General features: G+C 47.1%; 1 protein-coding gene across 3 annotated transcripts in view; it reads left to right on the forward strand.

Annotated features, from left to right (window-relative positions):
• nrxn2b (neurexin 2b) overlaps nucleotides 1-21149 on the forward strand; it is a gene marked incomplete at its 3' end in the record, with an annotated part of 633819 nt that overhangs the window by 596716 nt on the left and 15954 nt on the right. For 2 of the 3 annotated variants that reach the window (XM_084551817.1, XM_084551819.1), the window contains one exon: nucleotides 18402-18724. In XM_084551817.1, coding sequence (XP_084407943.1) covers nucleotides 18402-18724 — 323 coding nt within the window. Of the gene's footprint in view, nucleotides 1-6439; nucleotides 6530-18401; nucleotides 18725-21149 lie in introns of all 3 variants that reach the window. The other variant, XM_084551818.1, reaches the window with a different exon arrangement.

The raw sequence follows: 21149 nt of genomic DNA on the forward strand, positions 1-21149 counted from the left end.
CTGTAAAAGCACAAATCATTTACAGTTATAATCAGAGTGTGTCAGAGTCCATACAAGGCAGCAGATAAAGGTATCCAAGAAGTGCATTGGTCCCCTGCAAGTCGTATTTTCGTTATCATTTTGATTCAAATTCTATTAGCACATAAATATATAGTTTATTCTTGCGGATATTGACGAAAACAGGCAGATTTTTTTTTTTTTTTTTTTAAGCGACACTCTGGTCTAATGATGCCACTGGAAAAAAAAAAGAAAGAAAGAAAAATGCTAGTATTCTGAGGCCATTAATGTGACATGATGCGTGGCTGACATTTGTCATAATTTGGGTTTTTATTATGTTCATTATATTCAGGAGAGTGCAGCAAAAAAAAAAAAAAAAGAAAAAAAAAGTCCACAAGCGTTAATATAAGTCAGCCAGCTTAGTCACTTGTCACTGATGACAGTTTCCCCGCTTGTTCTGCTGGTTCTTATTGGGCCTCTGGTGCTCTGCGACTTCTTCTGATTGGATCGTGCACAGTTGGAAGGTATCTCCAATTATTGGCCTGTGGCTATGGGATGATGGAAAGAGAGAGAGAGAGACAGAGAGCGAGAGAATAGGGAAATAGTGACGGAAGTAATGATGAGGAGGGAGAGAAAGTGGAGAGAGGCAGCTAAGTAGTGCAGATCAGGAAAGGGAAAAGATTGCTTTGGGTAATTAGAGAAGTGACAACTTTGATTTCCACATGAGTTAGAGGGGGGGCGGCGGTGAAGGAGGGGGGGGAGCCACCCTCGCACAAATCCACCGTGGCCGAGATGAAAGGTGGCGGAGATCCTGTCGAAGCGAGAAGAGAGGGAGTGGGGGGAAATGAAAACGAGCCGCTGGATTGATAACTGCCGCATACATGAATGATGAGGTAGCAGTTAAAACAGTTAGACACCGCTGGTTCCGAATGCGCGCAGGCATGAGTGGTGTATTTACGTTTGAACAAAGGAGTGGGGTGGCAGGGTAATTCGCTCTCTTTTTCCCCGGCGGTTCACATCATGAAACGGCTTGTCAGAAGTCCTTGGCTGACGAAAAAAATTCCATCTTATCGCGTTAATTCAATCCGTTTTCGAGCACCGAAATGCTTGTTCTTTCAAATTCGACTCATTATTTCAATTATCCTCCACGATGGCATGACTTTTTTTTTATTTTACTTGTGATGTTTTCTGTCAGTTGTCAAGATACTGACACTGTTGAAACTGAACGAAAGCTCTCTATTAGGTCAACACCAATCAGCCACAACATTATGACATTGACCATCTTTTGACAATGCAATGTTCTGCTTTTGGACCTGGCATTCATTTGGTGTGGATGTTACTTAGACATGTAGCACCCACCTAGACCAGACGAGGCACCCCCACCCCAGTGACAATGGGGTGGGGGGACAATGAGCAATCACACTCCTTGATGTTCAGCAGCCATCCCCAGCATGATGCAGTCTGACACAGGCACACAACCCAAAAATGCTTAAAGTGTTGACCTGGCCTCCAAATTCCCTAGGTCCCAAACTGGTCAAGTATCTGTGCGATGACTTATAGGACCCAAAGCCCCCCCCCCCCCCCCCCCCCCCACTAACAACATTCTGTTGCCAGACACCACAGGACACCCTCAGAAGGTCCATGTCCATTCTCACATGAGTCACAACTGTTTAGGAGGCACAGTATTAGGAAGGTGGTCATAATGTTATGCCTGGTTGGTGTATTCTACCACACTGGCAGATTTGATCACTTTCAAACAGAAACTTTGCAAACAAAACATGATTTTTGCAGCGGTGCACTTAGTAGCGCAAGGTTACGGCACACGGGCCAGCGGTTTTCTTCGACCCATCTGCTCTCAAAAACACCCAGTGGATATGAGAGCGATCCATCTGAAGTTACCTAATGAAAAACAGAATGAGGCTAGTCTGACAGAGAGAGGTTTCTGCGAGAGGGAGGGAGAGCGCGATGGCCGCCGGCCAATCGTCTCCAATGTAATCTCCATTCTTGTGGATGGATTTCCGATGTGGGTGTCCTGTACAAGGGCATCTGGCTGCCTGCAGAGCTACATGATATACAGTTGGCTCCTTGGAGAGTCCCCCGCACACACTCGCATGTAGTCATACAGACATACATGATTCATATGTGGGATAATCATCACACTCAGGTCCAGCTCTTCCAGACAGGCACAGAAAAAGGTACTCTCACCCGTCCTCCACCTTGCTTTGCGCCTCCCCGAGGTGCCAGTCAATCAACGTGCCCTTGCCCTGCTCCTAGCACCGCAACCGTGATACCCACCCGGAACCGGCCCCATCAGGGCTTGTTAATCCGGACGATGCTCCAGGCGGCAAACATGGGGGAGGACAGACTCGTCTCTGGCTTCCAGAGTGGAAATGGCAGGATGTCTCAGCCTCGGGGGGTGGTCCAGAGCCACGGGCGTGTTGGCTGGGCAAACATACATGAACAGCGTGGACCACCCTCTGATGTTGACATGAAAAGAGTCTGCTAGTGCGTGACTCATACCGTGCGCTCCATTTTATTCAATTAAACAGATTATTTCAGCTGTAATAGGTCATTAATAAAAATACTTTTAGTGTCGCCTTCTGCTATTTGAGCAGCCAAACTATAGAAAGATCCAGCTCTTAAACATGAAGGACTATATGTTTAAGTCTTGGTGCCAAAGAGATAAACCTGCATGGATGAAGTTCCAGATCCCAAGAGCCTCAGTTTGTCGTGATACAGCCAAGAGGATCCTTCCTTTGAGCCCATCCATCATGTTCAACCTGCATTATTAGAGAAGTTTGTTCTCGCTCTTGTACACCTTTAAGGGAACATTAGCGTGCATGCAAATCTCTGGTGTCCATTAGTGGAGGATGGTCGTGAAAGAAAAAAAATACTCACCTCTACAGCTTAGGACCACTGTCAGATTTACTCTGTCTTTTTCTGTCTCGTACATCAGTTTTTCTAGAGTGCTGCCTTGTCGCCTTTCACATCAAGAAAGAAAGGAACAGTTTCGGGAACGGCGCGAGCGCAACGGCAACCATAGGGGAGGAGAGAGAGCGGGGGTTGGAGGTGCGGGGGAGGGGGGGCCCAGCTGTTTAATCTAACCTCCCCATTCTCATGCAGAGCAGGCCTCGGCTGGCGGAGAGAAGAGCGGGGAAGGGAGAAGTTTCGCCCGGCTCACGCGGAATGACTTATTTCTCCAAGGATCCCAGCGCAAACAGATGCAAACAAACAAGCAGGGCGCGGAGGAATTTAGATTTTCTGACACTGCGGCGTAGAGGACACGCCAAAACAAAACAAAACAAAGGAAAAAATTTCTTCACCTCGTCCTGTCTCTTTTGCTTCGAGCGGAGACGCAGAGCCGCTGTTTGACGTTTCCTGCATTGTCTTCGGTTGTTGATGGTGTTGTCACTCACCGCCGTTTGCGAGGGAATGAACGCGCTCACATTAGCATACAGTACAAACACTCTTCACCCTCAGCATTTATTACTTTGCCTGCTAAGTACTGAGTCAGACTGTGTGTGTGTATGTGTGTGTGTGAGAGAGAGAGAGAGAGTCGTAATGGATGGCAGCGCCGGTGATGCAATGTACTACATTTAATATCCCAGTAATAAACTCACTGTGTTACCAGGACACGGCGAAGAAACAGAACTAAAAGCTGGAATTAAGGGGGCAGGTGAGGGATGTGCGGGAGGAAGAGGGGGGAAGGAACAATGAGAGAGCAGGGATGAGGAAGAGGCCGCAAAGACTTAAAGGTGAACGAGTGAGGAAAAGGACAGAGCAAAGCAGAGGCGGAAGGAATGAATAAGTGAGCAAGACAAGGAAAAGGGATTAAGGAAAGAGTGACGGAAGCGAGCGATGAGAAATTCCACGAACAACAACAACACAACAAAACATTAGAGAAGTGCTTTTTAATGCCTGCAGCGCCTGACCCCCGCCACTAGAGGGAGAACTACATCTCCCCCACAGCTGATAATCCTTGTCAACAATTATGTGTCTGATAAAAAATGGATCCTCCCTGGGATTAAGTTGCTGGAAGTTGCTGCCTCGCTCGGTGTGATTCAGAAAGTTGGAGGAGGAGGCAGGGAGGAGACTTAGTCAGGGCCTGTGGACGAGACAGCAGATGTGGACGTAGGAGGGGAGGGGGGACACGCGGGATTGATTCATCTCACCAAGGACCACCGCCTCCCACTGTTTTCCCTTCTCGCTCCCGTTGTAATTTTGATCGCCTTTTCTCTGCAGCCCCCCTCCCCCCCAATCCGCCTTTTCCGCCACGCCCCTTCCACGTCTCCCGCCTTTTTCCCTCTCTCCGCTGCCGGCAGCGTCTGCCTCTCCTCTCCCTAATTCGGTGATTGCAGCGGGGAGAGCGCCCGCGTCATTACTAAAAAAGTAATTGCTTGAACTGCTTTTCCAGGAGGCTGTACCTGGCTCTTCTTAAGTGCCATGCGAACATGTGCAGTTTCTGTTTAATTTAGGACAACAACAAAAAAAAACAAAAAAAACATCTGTAATCACATGTAGACTTCAGTGAAACCTGAATCCGCTTCAGGGCTTAATTGAGGTTTCATTACACATTATAGAAAGATCAAAACACGCACCGCTTTTCATATTTCATTGGCCCGCGCCCGTGACTCACTTCTCACCCAACACGATGTCTGCAGACGCAAGTGTCATGTGTCATCCGGAGCATGTGAGCCTTGCTGTTCTTACATGTTAATTGCGTCCCCACCTTTTTTCACGTCTTCTGCCCGTCCCTGTTCTCGCTACCTTTTCCGCAGCGGCCCTCGTCCCCACGCACAAGCAGCTGCGTCTGCTCATATACGCCGTGCACACGTGCAAACGCTGCTTCTCCTCTTCCTATGTGAGCCTCTTCTTTTCTTTTCTCTTTTTTTTTTTTTTGCGCAGGCAGGCGTGGGTAGGGAGACCCCTGGGGAGTGGAAGTAGGTACTGCAGAGCTGAGTGGTGGTCTATTTTAGATCACTGCAGCAGCGCGGAGCAGTGGGGGGGACGGGGGAGGGGTGAGGGGAGCAAAATCAAAGTGTACTAGGGAGGATGCAGGATATACTTAAGGCCTCTTCTTTTCTTTTCTTTTTTTTTGCTGCTTGGATGTGGGCCCCCAAACTCTCTGCAAATAAATCCAGCCTTTTCTGCGTCACAAAGCTCCCGTGGTTCAAGTCTCTTTTGATCACATTAAACTGCAGCGAGTGACACAGCTCCGGCTTCTGTTTCATTCATTTTCCAAACTGGATCACTCCTGCCTTGTTGTATAATAGTAATAATAATATTAGCACGTTTCATAATTTTTTTGGAACTCTCCAGAAGTTCATCCCTCCTCAAGGACACCGGGGGGATCCCCAGTTCGAGGAGTCACTGTGCCGGCACGGCTCTTTGATTTTTAGCCTATAATCTGCGAAGATTGCCGCTTGACATGGACAATAACTCCTAATTAATCCTCTGACTTTGCCACCGCATTAGACTTCATCAAACTATCCCCTTCCACCCCCCTACCCCCCAAGCCTGGGCACCATCAGCCCTCATCTCCCCCTAATTCCAGCTCCCGTCTCCGTTGGCGGCGCTGGAGAATGTACGCCGCGTGACCCCGAGGTTGATTGAAGTGAAGTGAGGGATAATAAGTTTGCACAGCAGCGATGAAACTTCTCTGACGCGCTGATGAAGTGATGCTAATTGCCAAGTGCCACTGAGAAGTGCTCCATTAATGCGTAAGGGAGAAAGGGAAGAAAAAAAACAAGAGTGCAGTTTCACTACATCCTTTTCGCTTTAGCTGAAGTGGAGGATTGAATGGAGGAGTGATGATACACGCTGCAAAAATGCCGCCGCGTCGTTGGATATTCGAGAGGTGGTGATTTGCTAATCAACTCTTTTTGCGCGACGGGAGCTAAAACATGTCTTCCCTGAAACAACCATGAAATGTGTTTTAATACTGTGTGATTATCTCATGTGAAATACTGTTTTATTGCCGACTTTGAAATGTCCTTTTCTCCCTGCTTTATTCCTCCACAGTGTAATAATTCTCTTGTTTAGTGATTTGCTGGTTTTGCTGTGTGCGATTCTACCTTGAATTATTACTTCATTACTGCTAATGCTTCTCTAAGTTGTATTCACTGAGCGGACAGCTATCATAAGTTAGCACTTCCACAAATGCAATCATGCTCTATCTAAATAATTCATAAATCTGTTTAACGTGTTAGTGCATTTAAAATAAATCATTTTTAAACTCAAGGTAACTAGAATGCTGTTAACTTGTCTAACCGAACAAACCAGCCCAAAAACACATCCTCAAGTTCTTCCTGTCCTAACTAAAGCTGATTTAAAGTACATAACTTGCTAAACATTTGCCATGTTGCCCTTCTAACCTCTAACCTTTCAACTTCCAGATTTCTTTGTAACCTCTCTTAATTTGTCTTCTCCAAATTTCTTAAAGGGAACTTTGATAATGACCGCCTGGCTATTGCTAGACAAAGAATCCCATACCGACTTGGTCGGGTAGTTGACGAGTGGCTACTCGACAAAGGTAATAAAATCCCTTTAACTCCACTAATGATCTAACCGCCTAACCTACCGTTAACCACCAACTCTGGAGGAGGTGCAGTGCCACACAACGGGGCTGAATGTGATTTTGCTCTTTAACTCGAGGTCCCTCATAATAATCCACTGCAGATTTAACAAGTCTGAGACCGATTGGCTGATGCTTCATTAACTAATTCCTTTCGGTTGTCCTCTATCTCCAGTGGAGACCGAGCTGAGGCATCGTAAGAAGATGTTTAATTTCACCCGCTAAAGCTTTTTAATGTGTAACCAATTGGCCTTCTATGAAAAGGCATTGGTGTGCAGATATCCAGGGGACTCCTTCGTTCCGAAAGCACCTCAAACTGGGGCTGCATCTCCTTCAGAGAATTAACCCCCAAATAACCCAACATAACCCCCAATAACCTGACCACATGTAAACAGCCTACTGATTCCGTTTGCTTCTTTCCTGTGTCTTTTGTTGACTGAATGTGAACTTGTATTGACTATATTTAATCAAAAAAAAAAAGAGGATGATTATATCACTGGATTTTCAAGAAAAAGAACCCCCCCACCCCTCCCCCCATGAAAGTCACTAAAAGTTAAAGGGACTGTTGTTGAGTGTTTGTTCAGTCTACATTCTTTGCAGCGCGTGGGCGCCCATTTTACCGCCCAACGTTTCGAATGTGGTCCCATCGAAGTCAGGAGTCTTTAACCCTTTGAGTGCCGAATGTCCCGACCTCTTTGTCTTGTGCCGTGTGTTTGTGCTGCTGAAGGTGGTTGATTCTTTAAAAAAAAAAAAAAAGAAAAAAGAAAGCGCAATCGAATAAAAGCGACACACATGACCGTTCGCCGTGGCCGAACAGCAGAAATAACGGACAGCTCCGGTCGCAGACTGTCAGAATGTTAAAAGCTCTGACAGCAGCGTTCGCCTTCCCATTTGCATGAGAGCCGAATCGAGATTATCATGAATTAAGCGTTTCGAGCCAACTGGCTTTAGGGGCTCCTTTGAAACGGCATTGTGAACCGATAACACATGCTGGGATGAATTCAGAAGATAAAATTAGTCTCAGCGAGCAAAATGAAGTATTCATGTGACAGACAAACAAGATAAATGAAGCGCTCGCATATTTATTTCATGGCTACAAAACAATCCTTGCGTTCATCTCCAGCTCCTATAAACTAAGCTGGCTTCTCCTCTGTCGCATCTTGGGATGCACTTTTTTTTTTTTTTTTTTTTTGCAGAGAGTAGTTAGGACACAAATCAGAATTAAAAAGGCTTCGGAGATGAAAGTTGAATGAAGAAGCGGATCAATAAAAAATGACTTACCCACTTATGAAATGATTTGTGCATGCCATGAAACTCCAAGGAGAACGAGTTTGAAAGCGAATGAATTATTCTCTTTCTTCCATAGTTTTAAAATAAGCCCGTATCCAGTCATTTAGATGAGAGCACTCTGGGAGAAAGTAGGCGGGAGAAATAAGCAAATAAACCCCTTCAGATCTGGAGTGCGGGCTTTGATCGGGGAGCATCCACGGGAAGAAACGTACAGAGATTTGTTAATGATCGGTTTCATTAACTAAATTTCGTCGGCGCGTCATGGGCTGAAGACGCGAAGGGGATTGCTTTGTGTCTGAAGGACATGCTAGTCTAGATAATGAAGGGGATAGTGGACATTTCTGAGCTCAAAGGGTTAAAGCTGCTTGTTGCTACGATGAGGAAGCGGGTAGATCTCAAAGCTCAAAGAAACCTCTAAGCAGAATCTAACCACCTAACAGCAAACCAAACTCCACCCACACTAACCGCTGAGGGCTTCTCTCGTCACTCTCCGTCTTCCGCGGGCCGTAAATTTTCCGATTCGACCGATGTTTCCCAGCTTCGCCCCGCTGGTGGCAAATTTCGGAGAGCCCTCAGTTTCTAACCTTGTTATAAACGACGTCTAACATTTGAATTGGAAGTTACCGGTTGTTTGTTTTTTTTTGTGGAAGAACTTGGACAGGTTGCGGCAGCCGTTTCGGGACAAAAAAAACTAAACAAAAAAAGCTAACCATGTTCTAACTCCTGCTAAAACAACAAACCTCCAAGTGTCCTCCCTTTGTCCTCACCTCCATGTAATGCAAAACTCAGAGGGTTAAAACAAAGCAAACGAAAGCCCAAATTCAGCAACGACACAACCGCTCTGGATCATTCAGGCGGTCTGTGTTTGAAGACTTAAGGTCCCTTTAACGTTTATTGTTTTCACCACTGTGGATATGAATTGTACTGTATTTCAGTGTATTCTTCTTGTATGTCGTTTTCCCGTGCAGGGTGAATGGTGTGTTTGAATGGGAGCGTGGTAAACAGCCTGGACCATTCGTCCGGTAATAGATGGCCTCCGAATGTTCCAGGCTGCGTCTCCAGTGTGGGGTTTGGGTCTCCAGTTGCTGGTGATTTTTACATTAATGCCTCAGAGGGTCTTAACATGCTTCAGGGTTCTTGACCGGAGTGCGGAGAACAATCGGCCCCGTGGGTCTCCTCCTCGAGTGCCTTTAGCGTTTCATCAATTCTGTGAAAAATTCAGCAAGCACATCTTTCCACATATTGTCGTTAATCTCGAGCCATTACTGCATTCGTGTGTGGGCAGAGGCAAATAAGAACGTTAATCGCCACCGCCACATTTCACTCTCGCAAATCAGTATTTCGGTCGCACCGGGATGTAATGGAAGTCATCGGAGCCAGCAGTGTGTCCTAGAGGAGAGCTGCGCCGCTGTCTCACCGCATCTCATTGCGAAGCCCTTATCCCGTCTCTCCTGCTGTGTGTGAGGCAGATCGGAGTGAGCATCTCCGCCGGACTCCCCGTGCCCGCTGACAAAATCCAAAACGGCAGCCATTACAGGGACCCAATGGAGCGGCGAAAAATCCCAAGTCCCAAAAGTTTTCAACAGCTCTATCCAAGGCAAAACTTGCTCAGATCCCCGTTTTCCCCTCCTCCTTGTGATGGATCTGTCATCCCAGGTTTTCTCCTCTCTATATCCTCTCTTTATCCCGCCTTGCTTTTTTTTTTTTCCTCTGAAAAACCTTCAGCGCCCGGCCCTCGCCAAAAACCTGGCAAGCGCTCCCCTACGTCAATGCAGCTTTTTTCTTTCTTTACAAACATTAATAAGGTGGTTGCGGCTTCGCGATCTCATCAGGGAGCTCCACTCGAAAATAAAGATTACAAATAACCAGCAAGAATCGATTTCCCGTAGGTGTTTTTCTTTTAGCGGATGAGCGAGGAAGCAAATAAAGCACCCGGAAGAATTAGGGCTTTACATCTTCTTCTGGCGAGGAGTCTGTCCCCGTAGAGCTCTCCAACAGCCTGACGATCAAGCTCCGAGTTGAGCTACATGAGTGCAGGGAGGAGAAAAGAGGATGAATACTAGGACAACGGGTCTCTGTGGCCTGGAAAGCAGGCTGGAGGACCAGGTTTAATGTTCAGTGCCTAATGGTCTGGTGTGAGCTCCCCCATTCCCTAATCGAAAGCAATCAAGTCCTCCCACTTGGTGCGGGGCCAGAGCCTAAATCAAATCTCCAGGCCAGGCGTTGGTCCAGATCTGCTATTCATGATGCCTAGCTTCATTTCAGAGATTCTCTCACATCTGGCTGTAGTCAACAGACGAGAGAGGCAACTCCATGATGAGCTCCGCGTCCCGCAGAGTCACCATCTAGGTTTCGCATATGATCACTCCGCGCTGTTACCTCGGTTTTTCCCGAAGAAGTCGGGGCCGGAAAACTAATGAATTCTTAACGCGCTTGCTCGCGAGCGGCGACGTGAGCGGCACGAAAGCGTCTCTGCAGCTGGAAAGAGGGGACTCTTTACTGTTATTTCATGCTCCCCTACCATGAAATGGCCTAAAAGCAGCACAGTCGCAGCTGCGGGAGAATAAAAAGAGAGAAGATTGTCCCCGGCTAACCGGCGTGCTATCTGTCTTTGTGTCTCCCTCGACAGTATCACCGGTTTAAGATCTACATACAGATATATAGGATCAGATAGGAGAGGCACATCTGATTGAATCCGATCTGCCGTCTCCAGAGGACCGCAGATTCGCCACCGCAAATCTCGGCGCCCCGAGCCGGGAGAGGCCGGCGAGGGGCCTCGAGGCTCTTCGCCGCCTCCCGAGGCTTCCGGTCTATCTTCATGGCGCGTTTGGTCCTTCATCTCCATTGTCAAACACAATTAATTCATAGCGTTCTGCCCGAGCCGGCCCAACTTCTGAGGAGTAAAAAAGCAAAACGCTCTTAATTACCAAAGAGAGCCTTGTGCCGAGGAGATAACTCAGGGAACACGTCATAATCGACTTTGTCAGCATCCCACCCCACCCCCATTGTTCTCTAGTCTTCTTTGACGTTCTCCTTCCTTAGTCTCTTTTTTTTTGTTCTTCATGGGAAGAAAACGGAAATAGGGGGAGTTCTTGTTTGTTGATGCAGATACTAGAAGTTCTGCAGGCGCATGAAGGATTTCTGAACATAAAGGCAGTCCAGCTTTCTGTTCACAAAGCCGTTTATTGACAGAGGTGAAATCTGGGCCATCCCTCCCACCCTCCGACTCGACTAAGAGAAAACATTTCAGATAGACGCTCCTCGCAAAACCATATGGCATCCCTCCCGTCTGCGAGATAACAGGAGCTGGAAGGTTGGATGAGAGAGGCGTAACGATGGCGGCGGCGGGAGAAAGATGCAGCTCTCTTCGCATCCCCTTCCGCTGGAGATGTGTGCACTTCGATTAGCCTTCCCCTCTCTTTCCCCTTCGCCTCCCTCCAGCGATCGCCCCCGGGTTTGCCGAGGTTTCGCGTCGAGGGGAGGGGGAAGAGCGGCGCGTCGAGTCACCATCACTTCCCCCCACCCCTCCTCTCCACCTACGTCCAGACATACAGCCATTATTCCGCAGCCTCCGACAAGCAATCTGTGCATTAGCAAGCCGAGCGTGGCCCAAGCCCGGCCCACTCGTCAGTTTGGCTCGGCTCAGCTAGTAATTACCAACCACAGCTCATCTGAGACAACCCATTTCTCTCTCTGTTTAGAAAAAAAAAAAAGTTGAGGGGGATAGTGCATCAGTGCCGCAGCTAGAAATTTACTGTAACTGCAGCAGCTGTAAGGGCTGTTCGCTTTTGTGCAAAGAAGTCATCTCAACCGAATACCGCCTTCTGCTTGTAACTGACGAGAGTGACGCAGCTGCATTACACTGAAAGAAGCGGCGCCTTTTATCTTCTCCGTGACAAATTATTGTTGGTTGTAAAATTTAGAGCCGCCGAGACGGAGCGGACAAAGAAAATGTCTAAAGTAACTCATAACCTTTCTAATCTTTGTTGAAACCAGACAGACAACAATACACTCAAAGTAAAAGCTGGGATGCGGGACCAAGAGATCTGGTCGCCGAAAGTCTAGGCAGGCATTTCTGTTTATGTGGACGTAAAACTGAGGACACCTGACTTTTATTACAGTGAAGGCCCTTCTGTAAGGTGAGGGACATTCAAAAATCCAATCATACACTACAGTTCATTTCCTATTAGCATTATTACTCGTCCTCTCCATGGACATTTATTGACGCTGGTGAAGACTGAGCTTCCTGTTCCACCACTGCTTCTAATTTTAATTTTTTTTTGCTTGCCCACAATGCTTTGGGAGGCCCTTCTGACCAATGTGCTCGTAAAACTGCAGCGTCCAATAGGCTGTTCTGGACGATTCATCTCAGTCCCCTCAGATGTTCCAACTACAACTTACGTTCTGAACTTTTTCTTACAGTAAGGGTGCCTTCACACTTCAATCCTTGTTCTGAAAACCAGGAGCTTTTATCCCTCAGGTTGATTCCTTTGGGCTGGTGTCAACAGAGCAATTGCGCTCCGTTCAGGAACAAATGAACCAAGCTGAGCCGAGCTAAAGAGGGTGGTCCAGGTGGTCTTCTGGCAAACGTTCCCGGGAGTTGTGTAAATGAACGTATACCTACTTCCTCCATATGAGCATCTTTTTTGCTGGGGGAGTAAATAACATTGACCATCTTGTGACAGTTCAATGTTCTGCTGGGAAACTTTTGAACCTGGCATTCACTGGTGTGGATGTTAGGTAGACATGTAGCACCCACCTAGACCAGACCAGACACCCCCACCCCATAGCAATGACACTCCTTGATGGCAGCAGCCATCCCCAGCAAAAACACTTTAGGAGCAACTCAAAAAAAAAAAAAAACATGAAGAACAGCACAATGTGTTGACCTGGCCTCCAAATTCACTAGATCCCAAACTGATCAAGTATCTGTGGGATGATCCACAGAGGCCACTCCCCTCAAAGACCCCCATTGGACACCACGGGACACCCTCAGAAGGCCCATGTCCATTCTCTGATGAGTCACAACTGTTTTGGAGGCACAAGGAAGACCTGAACAATATTAGGAAGGTGGTCATAATGTTATGCCTGATCAGCGTACCATTAAACCCTATCACTACCTTAAAGTTAACCATGTGAGCGACCTGACAGTTCTCAAAAATGAGGGTGGGAAGCTAGTGGTGACTCACCAGGCAATTAGTATCCTTTACATGGGAGAAACGCAGGGGACTTTCCTCGACCTTTTCTTTCTCCGCCTCACTTACTCTTTCTTCTGTTTCCTTCTCACCATCTAACCCATCTGCTATCGTATGTCTCTCTTTTTCCCAGCTACTGTCTTTAACTGCGTCATTCTTCTTCTTCTTTTCATCGAGCCTCCCTCCGTGCCCTCGCGCCGTCTCTTTGACATTCTACCCTCATGCGAGCTCGCTCTTTCTGAAAATCCTCGTCCGTCATCCTCCCTCGCTCCTGTCATCTCTCACGTCCACGTCGGACCTCCCCCCTCTCTCTCTTTTTATCGATCTCGAGCACTGGATAGGTGAGTCGGGAGCTGCCCTGTGGCCAGATAGTGGAAAAAGTTAATTACATGTTGTATGTAAATCCTACATTCGGAGACATATTAGCTGAGGAAAGTCTCACGAGAAAATGAGAGACGGGCGTAAGGAGTACAGTCTCCCTTCATATCGATTACCTGCCAACTAGTGAGGAGCGTTCCACTGTGCATTACAAACGTAAAAATAACCACTCTCCTCCAGCTGCACAAGATGCTGTGACATCCAGGGGTCATTACCATGATGATTCTGTGAGGAAATCAAAGTCGGAGCGCTTTTCATTCCTCCACAGCTCTCGCTGGGCTATCAGCCACTAAGCCCCCCCTTCCTCACGCCCTGTGATCCCACCGAAGGCGAGTGTGATTGCGGATGATAATGCCTTTAGAAACAGTCGTGCCAGCCTCCTTTTTTTCCCAGATGACCCTCTTTAAAGGGGAACAACTGTTTTTTACAACCTGGGCCTTATTTCTGCCGTAAAATACGATTGTTTACTCACCCATATAACTTTCGGGAGATATTTAGATCTGCGTATATCCATATAGTGGGAGTGACTGGGGCACCGAAATGCAGCCTCTAAATAACGCATTATCTGTCGCCGGATTTGTTGCTGCTAGTTTTTTGCAACATGGCTAAATATTTTTCAGAAGAACGAACCATAGCAGCAGAAAATTACAGGTAAACAAGCCGACCGGGTGCGCGTGGCTCTTAAAGATGACATCATCCAGGTCAGAAGACATCAGTAGGTCAATCTACAGACCCCAGATGATGATAACAGGTAACTCTGGACTCAACGGGGAATAGCACTAGCGTATCATAACAAAATATTGGTGAAATGAATGTGTTTCGTGGCAGATAATGCGTTATTCAGAGGTTGCGTTTCGGTGCCCCATTCACTCCCACTATATGGATATATGCAGATCTAAATATCTCCCGAAAGTTATATGGGTGAGTAAACAATCGTATTTTATGGCAGAAATAAGGCCCAGGTTGTAAAAAACAGTAGTTCCCCTTTAAGAAACAAAGGGCGCACTGGCTTCTTTACAGGATACATGGCAGGCAGTGGAACGGGAGCAAACGTTCACCGAGCTGCAGCATCCACCTTTAAAACGAACATATGCTCCTCGCCCGTCTCTATGGGTGACAAGGGATTAACAAACACAAAAAGTATTACGCACTGTCTGACTGCTCTGTCTTCTTCAGGCTGCCTCTTCACTATCAATATCACTTTCCTGCAGGGTTTTTTATTTTATTTTTTTCTTCCAATGCATATCCCTTCGACACCCGGAGCTATTTTTATTTCTCCACTTTGTAGTGACGAAGTCGAAGACCCGATGTGTGCCGCTTTGCGCTTTCCCCCTATGGATTTAAAGTCTATACTCGGCGGATTTAAATGTAATGTGGAGCTCAAGGAAGTCAGGGGAGGCATGTACAGAGCTTAAAAAAATGACGGATAGATTGACTGACGCAACTTCCACTTTATGGGTGATGCTAATTTGCAAAGGATAGCATAAAAATACGCTGAATTAATCATTTGAACACAAAAAACAACTGCATTGGCTTTAACATAGCCTTACAGTAGACTCTTGGTACTTTTTATATGCATAACCATTTATGCAGGTCTTTCATTATTCCTATTCATCTGTTTTAGGCCTAAAGTTTTGTTTCACACAGACAGATTAATGCATGCAAGGCTAAACAAGTAAGACAGACGTATCAGCTCTGTATCTGCAGAGGCTCATTGCTGAATCCCGACCATTCTGATCTCTGCACTGCAGCTAATTAAGGCTTTGTGTATGCCTGCAAATGCCCGTTATAATGAATGGTTGGCTGTCAGCATCACAAGCAACACCTCCCCCTCGCATCCCCAAGCCTCTGCCCATTAAATGCCATTCACCTTAAAGGAGAGGCAGCAGCCGACCATGAATTTGGACCGACGGGCCCTCGTCTTCATCGATGTGCAAACCCCAAGTGCTCTCCTGTCCGCAACGCCCGCAGAATCGAGAGGCGCATGTAAATAAACGTCGGGCAAACACACAACCGCTTGAAAAGGCCAACGATCGCACACATAAAGGTCATTTCATTGACACGTTTCATAAGTTATCATGCGCACACACGCTCCTCCGCGGCCTCTTCTCCGCAGCGACGCCACATCCAGCTCTGTCATATTAAGCGCCGTGATTGCTTGTCACGCGGAGCCTCTCGCCCCCCCACCCCACCCCGCTCGTGGCCGCCCGCCCGCCAAAATTGCCTCTAAAACCGCATGTCACTTTTGATTTGACCCGGCAGACCCTGAAACAATAACTTCATCAGGCCCTGTTAGAGTCTCATCCCGACCAGACAGCGACAAAAACAAACACTGATTTCCCTTCATCTAGTCTAGAGGGCACCTTTCTTCTATTTCGCTCTCTCTCTCTCGTTCAGATAGGATGAACACATAAATGGAGCCACAGTGCTCTCCTGCGCTCAAGGCTCGTCTTCTCTTTCTCTTCTTTTTTTAAGAAACGAGACGGCATTAAATAGGTCCCCCCAGTGGATTCTGGGACGTGTCACAATATTCGCGTTCACGTGGCTCTTGGAGGTATTACCAATCTCCCTTAGTCTGCATCATAACCACAAGACGCCTGTCAATACGGCTGACTTATAACCGTTTCTGGCTCCGAGTGGAACTCCGACACCAATACATTATTCTCCTCCGGAGTAATCTGCCCTGCCTGGATGGATCATCTTCTAACTTGGATGCTCATACGCAGGGCGGGCGGGCGGGGAGGGGGGAACTTGAGCTGTATGGGAAAACCAAGAGGACTGACAGAATATAGGAGAGTATAGATCGTGATGTGTGTCCTCTCCGTACTCCATGACCCTTTGAGTGGAGAGTCAGGACCAACTGAGGCGGTTTGAAATGGGAGACCCTCGGGGCTGACTGTGGATGTGGATGTATGTATGTATGTAGGGGCCTGGGCGTGAGGTGCACTGAGATTGTTTTTGTGCATTGTGCTCTCAATCTTGATGTTAACCTCTCTGTGTGTGTGTGTGTGTGTGTGTATAAGTGTGTACACAAGCTTGGTTTCTCCCCTGTGCTTTCCTGGCTGATGTTCACAGTTTTAACAAACAGCAACAACTGCAAAATGTCCATCACTCCTTCTATTCGCCGCATCCCCACTCCGAACCGCGTGAAGTGACGAGATAGCAGAAAGAGACTCGGCTATTATGTCAACAGTGCATATGCCAGACATTAAGTCTCATCATTATGGAGTTAGGGGACGGGAGCTGGGTCTCTTGTGGGTCCCTGACGGGCCTAATGATCTGATAATGGGCTGACATGTGTAATGGCCCATCTCAGTGGAATAGATTTATCTCTCCAGCACTTCGGCGGAAAAGTCACAAATACACATACAAGCGAACATGTGGATTTACGCCCATGCGTCCGCAACCAACTCGCGTGCGCTAATAGACATTATTTGTCCGATAGTCCCCGCCCACCTGGGTGTAACACGCGTGTCGGAACAAGCGCGCCCATTTAGATGGAGGGTAAATCATAATTACAGTGATGAAGTGCCCTCTCAGCTCCCTTAATTGCGAGACAAACGGGACCCGGGCCTTTCTCCAGCGTCTCCGAGCCGTCCTTGCCCGGCGAGAACAATGGCGGCATTCAGAAGTTATTCAGAGGATTCGTTTGTCACCGTTCGACACAATTTACAGACACAGAGGCAGCTGTCAGCAGACGGCATGCGCGCGAGATGCAAATGCGCAAACACAAGCAGGAGAGGAGTCGTCTCGTGCATGCAAAGACGCATCCAGGACGACGCGCTCCCCTTCAGGCCGCGGAGCAGCTCTCGCATTTCAGAAGTTCGTTCGTAGCCCGCCATCTCCAGAGAGTCGATATTTCACTCTCAACTGCACACATTAGTGTAGTATCCCTTTCACAAACAAACACACTCCCTCTTTCCTTACAGGGATTGATTAATCCATAAAAAAGCTCTTTGGCTTCTCCCATCCTTCTCCTCCTGAGTAATTACCTCATAAGGTCTGTTTTTAACCCTCGTCCTTCCAAGAGTGTCCCTCTGCCCTCCATGTTCTCCCATATCCACACGACTCATAATAGCGGGGTCAAGGTTTGCGTCGTTCGCAGCGGTCCTCGAGGAGAAGGTGACGCAAATGTGGGGTGAAAGAAAAAAAAAAAGTATAAATAAAACCTAAACAGACATCAGCTCAAGAAAATACAGGGAGAAAAACCACACCTGTCAAGCCGCGCCCACCCAACCCCTTCACCACCAAGTCCTGGGAACACATTAGTATTGGACCCTGGTTAAATGGTCGGCCCCGTCCTCCCTTCATCCATCCATCTATCCATCCATCCAGATGAATGGTAATGACCGCAGAGAGGAACAGCCCCTGCTGAATTAAACATTTCCTTCCAATGAGGATCTCATTTTCCTCCTTTGGATGGCAGAGCCGGGGCGACATTTATTTATTTATTTTTTTTTCTCCTCTCTGCCGGCAGAGGTACTTTATCATTGTGCAGCTCAGGTGCATTGGAGGTCAATGACACAAACCCGGCATTGTTCTAATATATTCCATCTCGGGGCAAATGAGATGCATTTCGCTGTGAACCTTCAGTCTCAGGGTCAATCCGAAACTGCCCCTGCAATCTATTTGACTGCCAGATTCGGGCTGTCTTTCGGGGGGGAAATGTGGCACGTGCCCAGCTCAATAATAGCTGCAGCTGCAGCTAGCCAAGGTCCAATATCCCTAAAGTGTTACCCAGGAAATCCCATGTGATTGAAACAGCCCCTCTATCTCCCTTGTTTCACACTGTGCCTGTGTATTACTTTGTGTTTCCTGTTAAAGCTCACCCAGAGACCACGGGCTGATTTGTATTCTTTGCCCTTTCTCTCCTTTCCTTCCCTTCTTTTTTCATGGCTTCTCCACTTCTTCTCATGCTTCCTCTCCCCGCATTGCTCTGCTCTCTTCTCCTCGTTTCGACACACCAGGTCGCCAGTTGACCATCTTCAACAGCCAGGCGTTCATCAAGATCGGTGGTGGAGAGAAGGGGCGCCACTTCCAGGGCCAGATCTCAGGCCTGTACTACAACGGCCTGCAGGTTCTCAAACTGGCGGCCGAGGGCGACCCCAACGTCCAGACCCAGGGCAACCTGCGGCTGGTGGGCGACGTGCCCTCGGTGCTCACCACCGACACCACCTCCACCACCCCTCTCGCTGATATGTCCACCACAATCATGGAGACAACCACCACCATGGCCACGACCACCACCCGCAAACAGCGCTCGCCTACCATGAGGGACAGTGTCACACAGGTAAGCAGTGATGCACGGTTCGCTACGAGAATCTCCAGAAAGAAGGCTGGTGTTAGAGTTTCTGAGATGCAGAGATATTCTGCTGCTGTTCTCGGTCATGGAACGCTGCCAGATACTTTTAATTGGCTTTCTAAAGTTCGTCCAAAAATCGCAAAGTGCTGAAAACAATATTTGAAAGATTAAACAGCGTGGCTGAGTTACCAGATGGCCCTCCTTGAACGAGTAGATGTGCGTTTCAAAAGAAATCGCAACTCGGCTTCAAGGTCAAACAGCCGCGTCCTCAGCCCCGGGTTGTTTGCGAGCCTTTCTTTGTTGGCCACCAGCGACTTCAGATGTTCAAACAGCCGTAAGCCTGAAAGAGACTCATAGAGCTACTGCTTCTTTTAGACCAATACACGCTACAATTTTGATTTCCTTTAAGAAAATACGTCCGACCAGGAAAACGCTGGAAAATTATAGCAGATCAACAAAAGGCTGGAGGAGGAGGAGGGAAGGAACATCATGAGAAGGAAATCCAGCGGCACAAACAGTAATTTAGGGTGCAATAAGTACAATAAACTCGTATTTATAACTTTACTTCACACACATGTGAGAGGCTGTGATTTATGGTTTGATGATTATCCGCTTGCGCTAAAGGCACGCATTGCCATCGTGGAAGGCAACAATTAGCGAACAGCGGGGAAGCGCTGCTGCCCACATGCATGAAGATGGAAGAGGCGGGTCATCCGGGCCCGCTTCTCTCCAAAAAAAAAGATCTAATAGCAGGATCCATTTTGCTAGGGAAGGGGGGGTCCTCCAGTTCACGCCCAGTATCATTAGCCACAAGCTGTGTGCGCTGTGCAAAAAGACTCTGCTATCTGCTGCAGACCACGTGTGATGTACACCATCCGTTGAAATGGAAATTGCAATCTTCTCTTCCACGTTAATGCTCGTATGCGTCATGTCAGCTGTTTCTGTTACTGCAAATACTTTGTACTTGAACTACTTGGAAGCTCTTGCCTTTAAAAAGTGTCAATTCACACTTTCGACTTCAACTGTTGCATGCAACGCCAAGACGCTCTGGCAGTTACCGGCGCATTTCTCTTCATCGGATGTGTTTGTTAGGATTAAGGGATAAGATAAGATAAGATTAGGTATTGATCCCCATGGGGAAGTGAAGGTAAAACAGTGGCACGGCAAGACGGTGCAAAAAAAAAAACAAGTTAGTCGCAATTATTCACGTCAACAGAAGCTCACCTGGGATCTCTCGGCAAGCCAACCATGATCAGCTGATCCTAAATAGATTTTAAACCCTTGACGCCTGATTTGATTTATTTAAAAAAAAATAATTATTTGTGTTTGTGCTTTGAAGCTGATGCTAAATTAAGTGGAGATTATTAATTTGAAAGGTAAAAACGGTAAAACATTAACTGAAATTACAAAATCGACTTTGAATTTGTAATGTACAAATACATTACAAATTCAAATTACACACTATAAACTATAACACCAACTATTATAATCCAATTTAAAACAGAGTTCAAGCGTTTCACTTAGGACTTCTAAACTTTAAAACGTTAATTCACAAATGAACTTCCCACTCCGACTGGTCCTACGAGAAACTAGTGCTTGCAAAAGGTTCCTAGGTGTGTATTGAATGTGCACAAACCGACACTGGAGGATTACATGTGTTATTACGTCTGCAGTCTGAGCGGAAACAGTGCGTCGACAATTCGCGACACTCTGCGTCAAGGGGTTAATTTTTGTCCTTTCACCATCAAACCCTTCCCATCTGTTTTCATTTTGAATAAACGCAGCAGTACCAATTAGAGTAAAGTCAACGTGAGGCCGGTGATGACACAATGGCTCAATTCAGCCAAGTTTGTATTGCAAACCCCTTTTCCTTTTCTACATTTCTAAAAGTCACTTCATAAATCCTCCACAGCCTCATGAAACTAGTGTTCTTAGGGAAAAATACGAAAGGTAGGCCATGTTCAGAAATGTTCATCCAAGCTCTTGCTTTCAGTCATGCTTGAGGATCCCATGTAATTACAAGCAAGGAATAATTTAGGACTTAAAGGCCGTCCAGAGCTCCTTTACGGACAACGTTGTCTCAAGTGCCGCCAATTGGCACTGTTTTTGTTTTTTTGTTTTTTAAACGAACAGTCTGTGATTTCAACGTTTCCACGGCTTTTCCGCAAACGTGAGATCAGTGGAACCTGACTGTAAGACGTCGCATGTGACCATACACTCACTTCAGTATCATATCTCTGGCCTCCAGACTTCCTGGCGGAAACGTCCCTCAGCGTTTCGGGCGTAAAACAAGCTTTCACAGCGGCGGTCTGTGATGTGAAATTGGCAGCCGCAGACAGTGCCGTTTGATAAATTATCTGGAACCATTTTGGGACAGCAAAGGGCTTTGAGTGCTGTGTGCCTTTCTGTTGTT

This window comes from Chelon labrosus (genome assembly GCF_963514085.1).
Source record: "Chelon labrosus genome assembly, chromosome: 1".
In the NCBI taxonomy this organism is placed as follows: domain Eukaryota; kingdom Metazoa; phylum Chordata; class Actinopteri; order Mugiliformes; family Mugilidae; genus Chelon; species Chelon labrosus.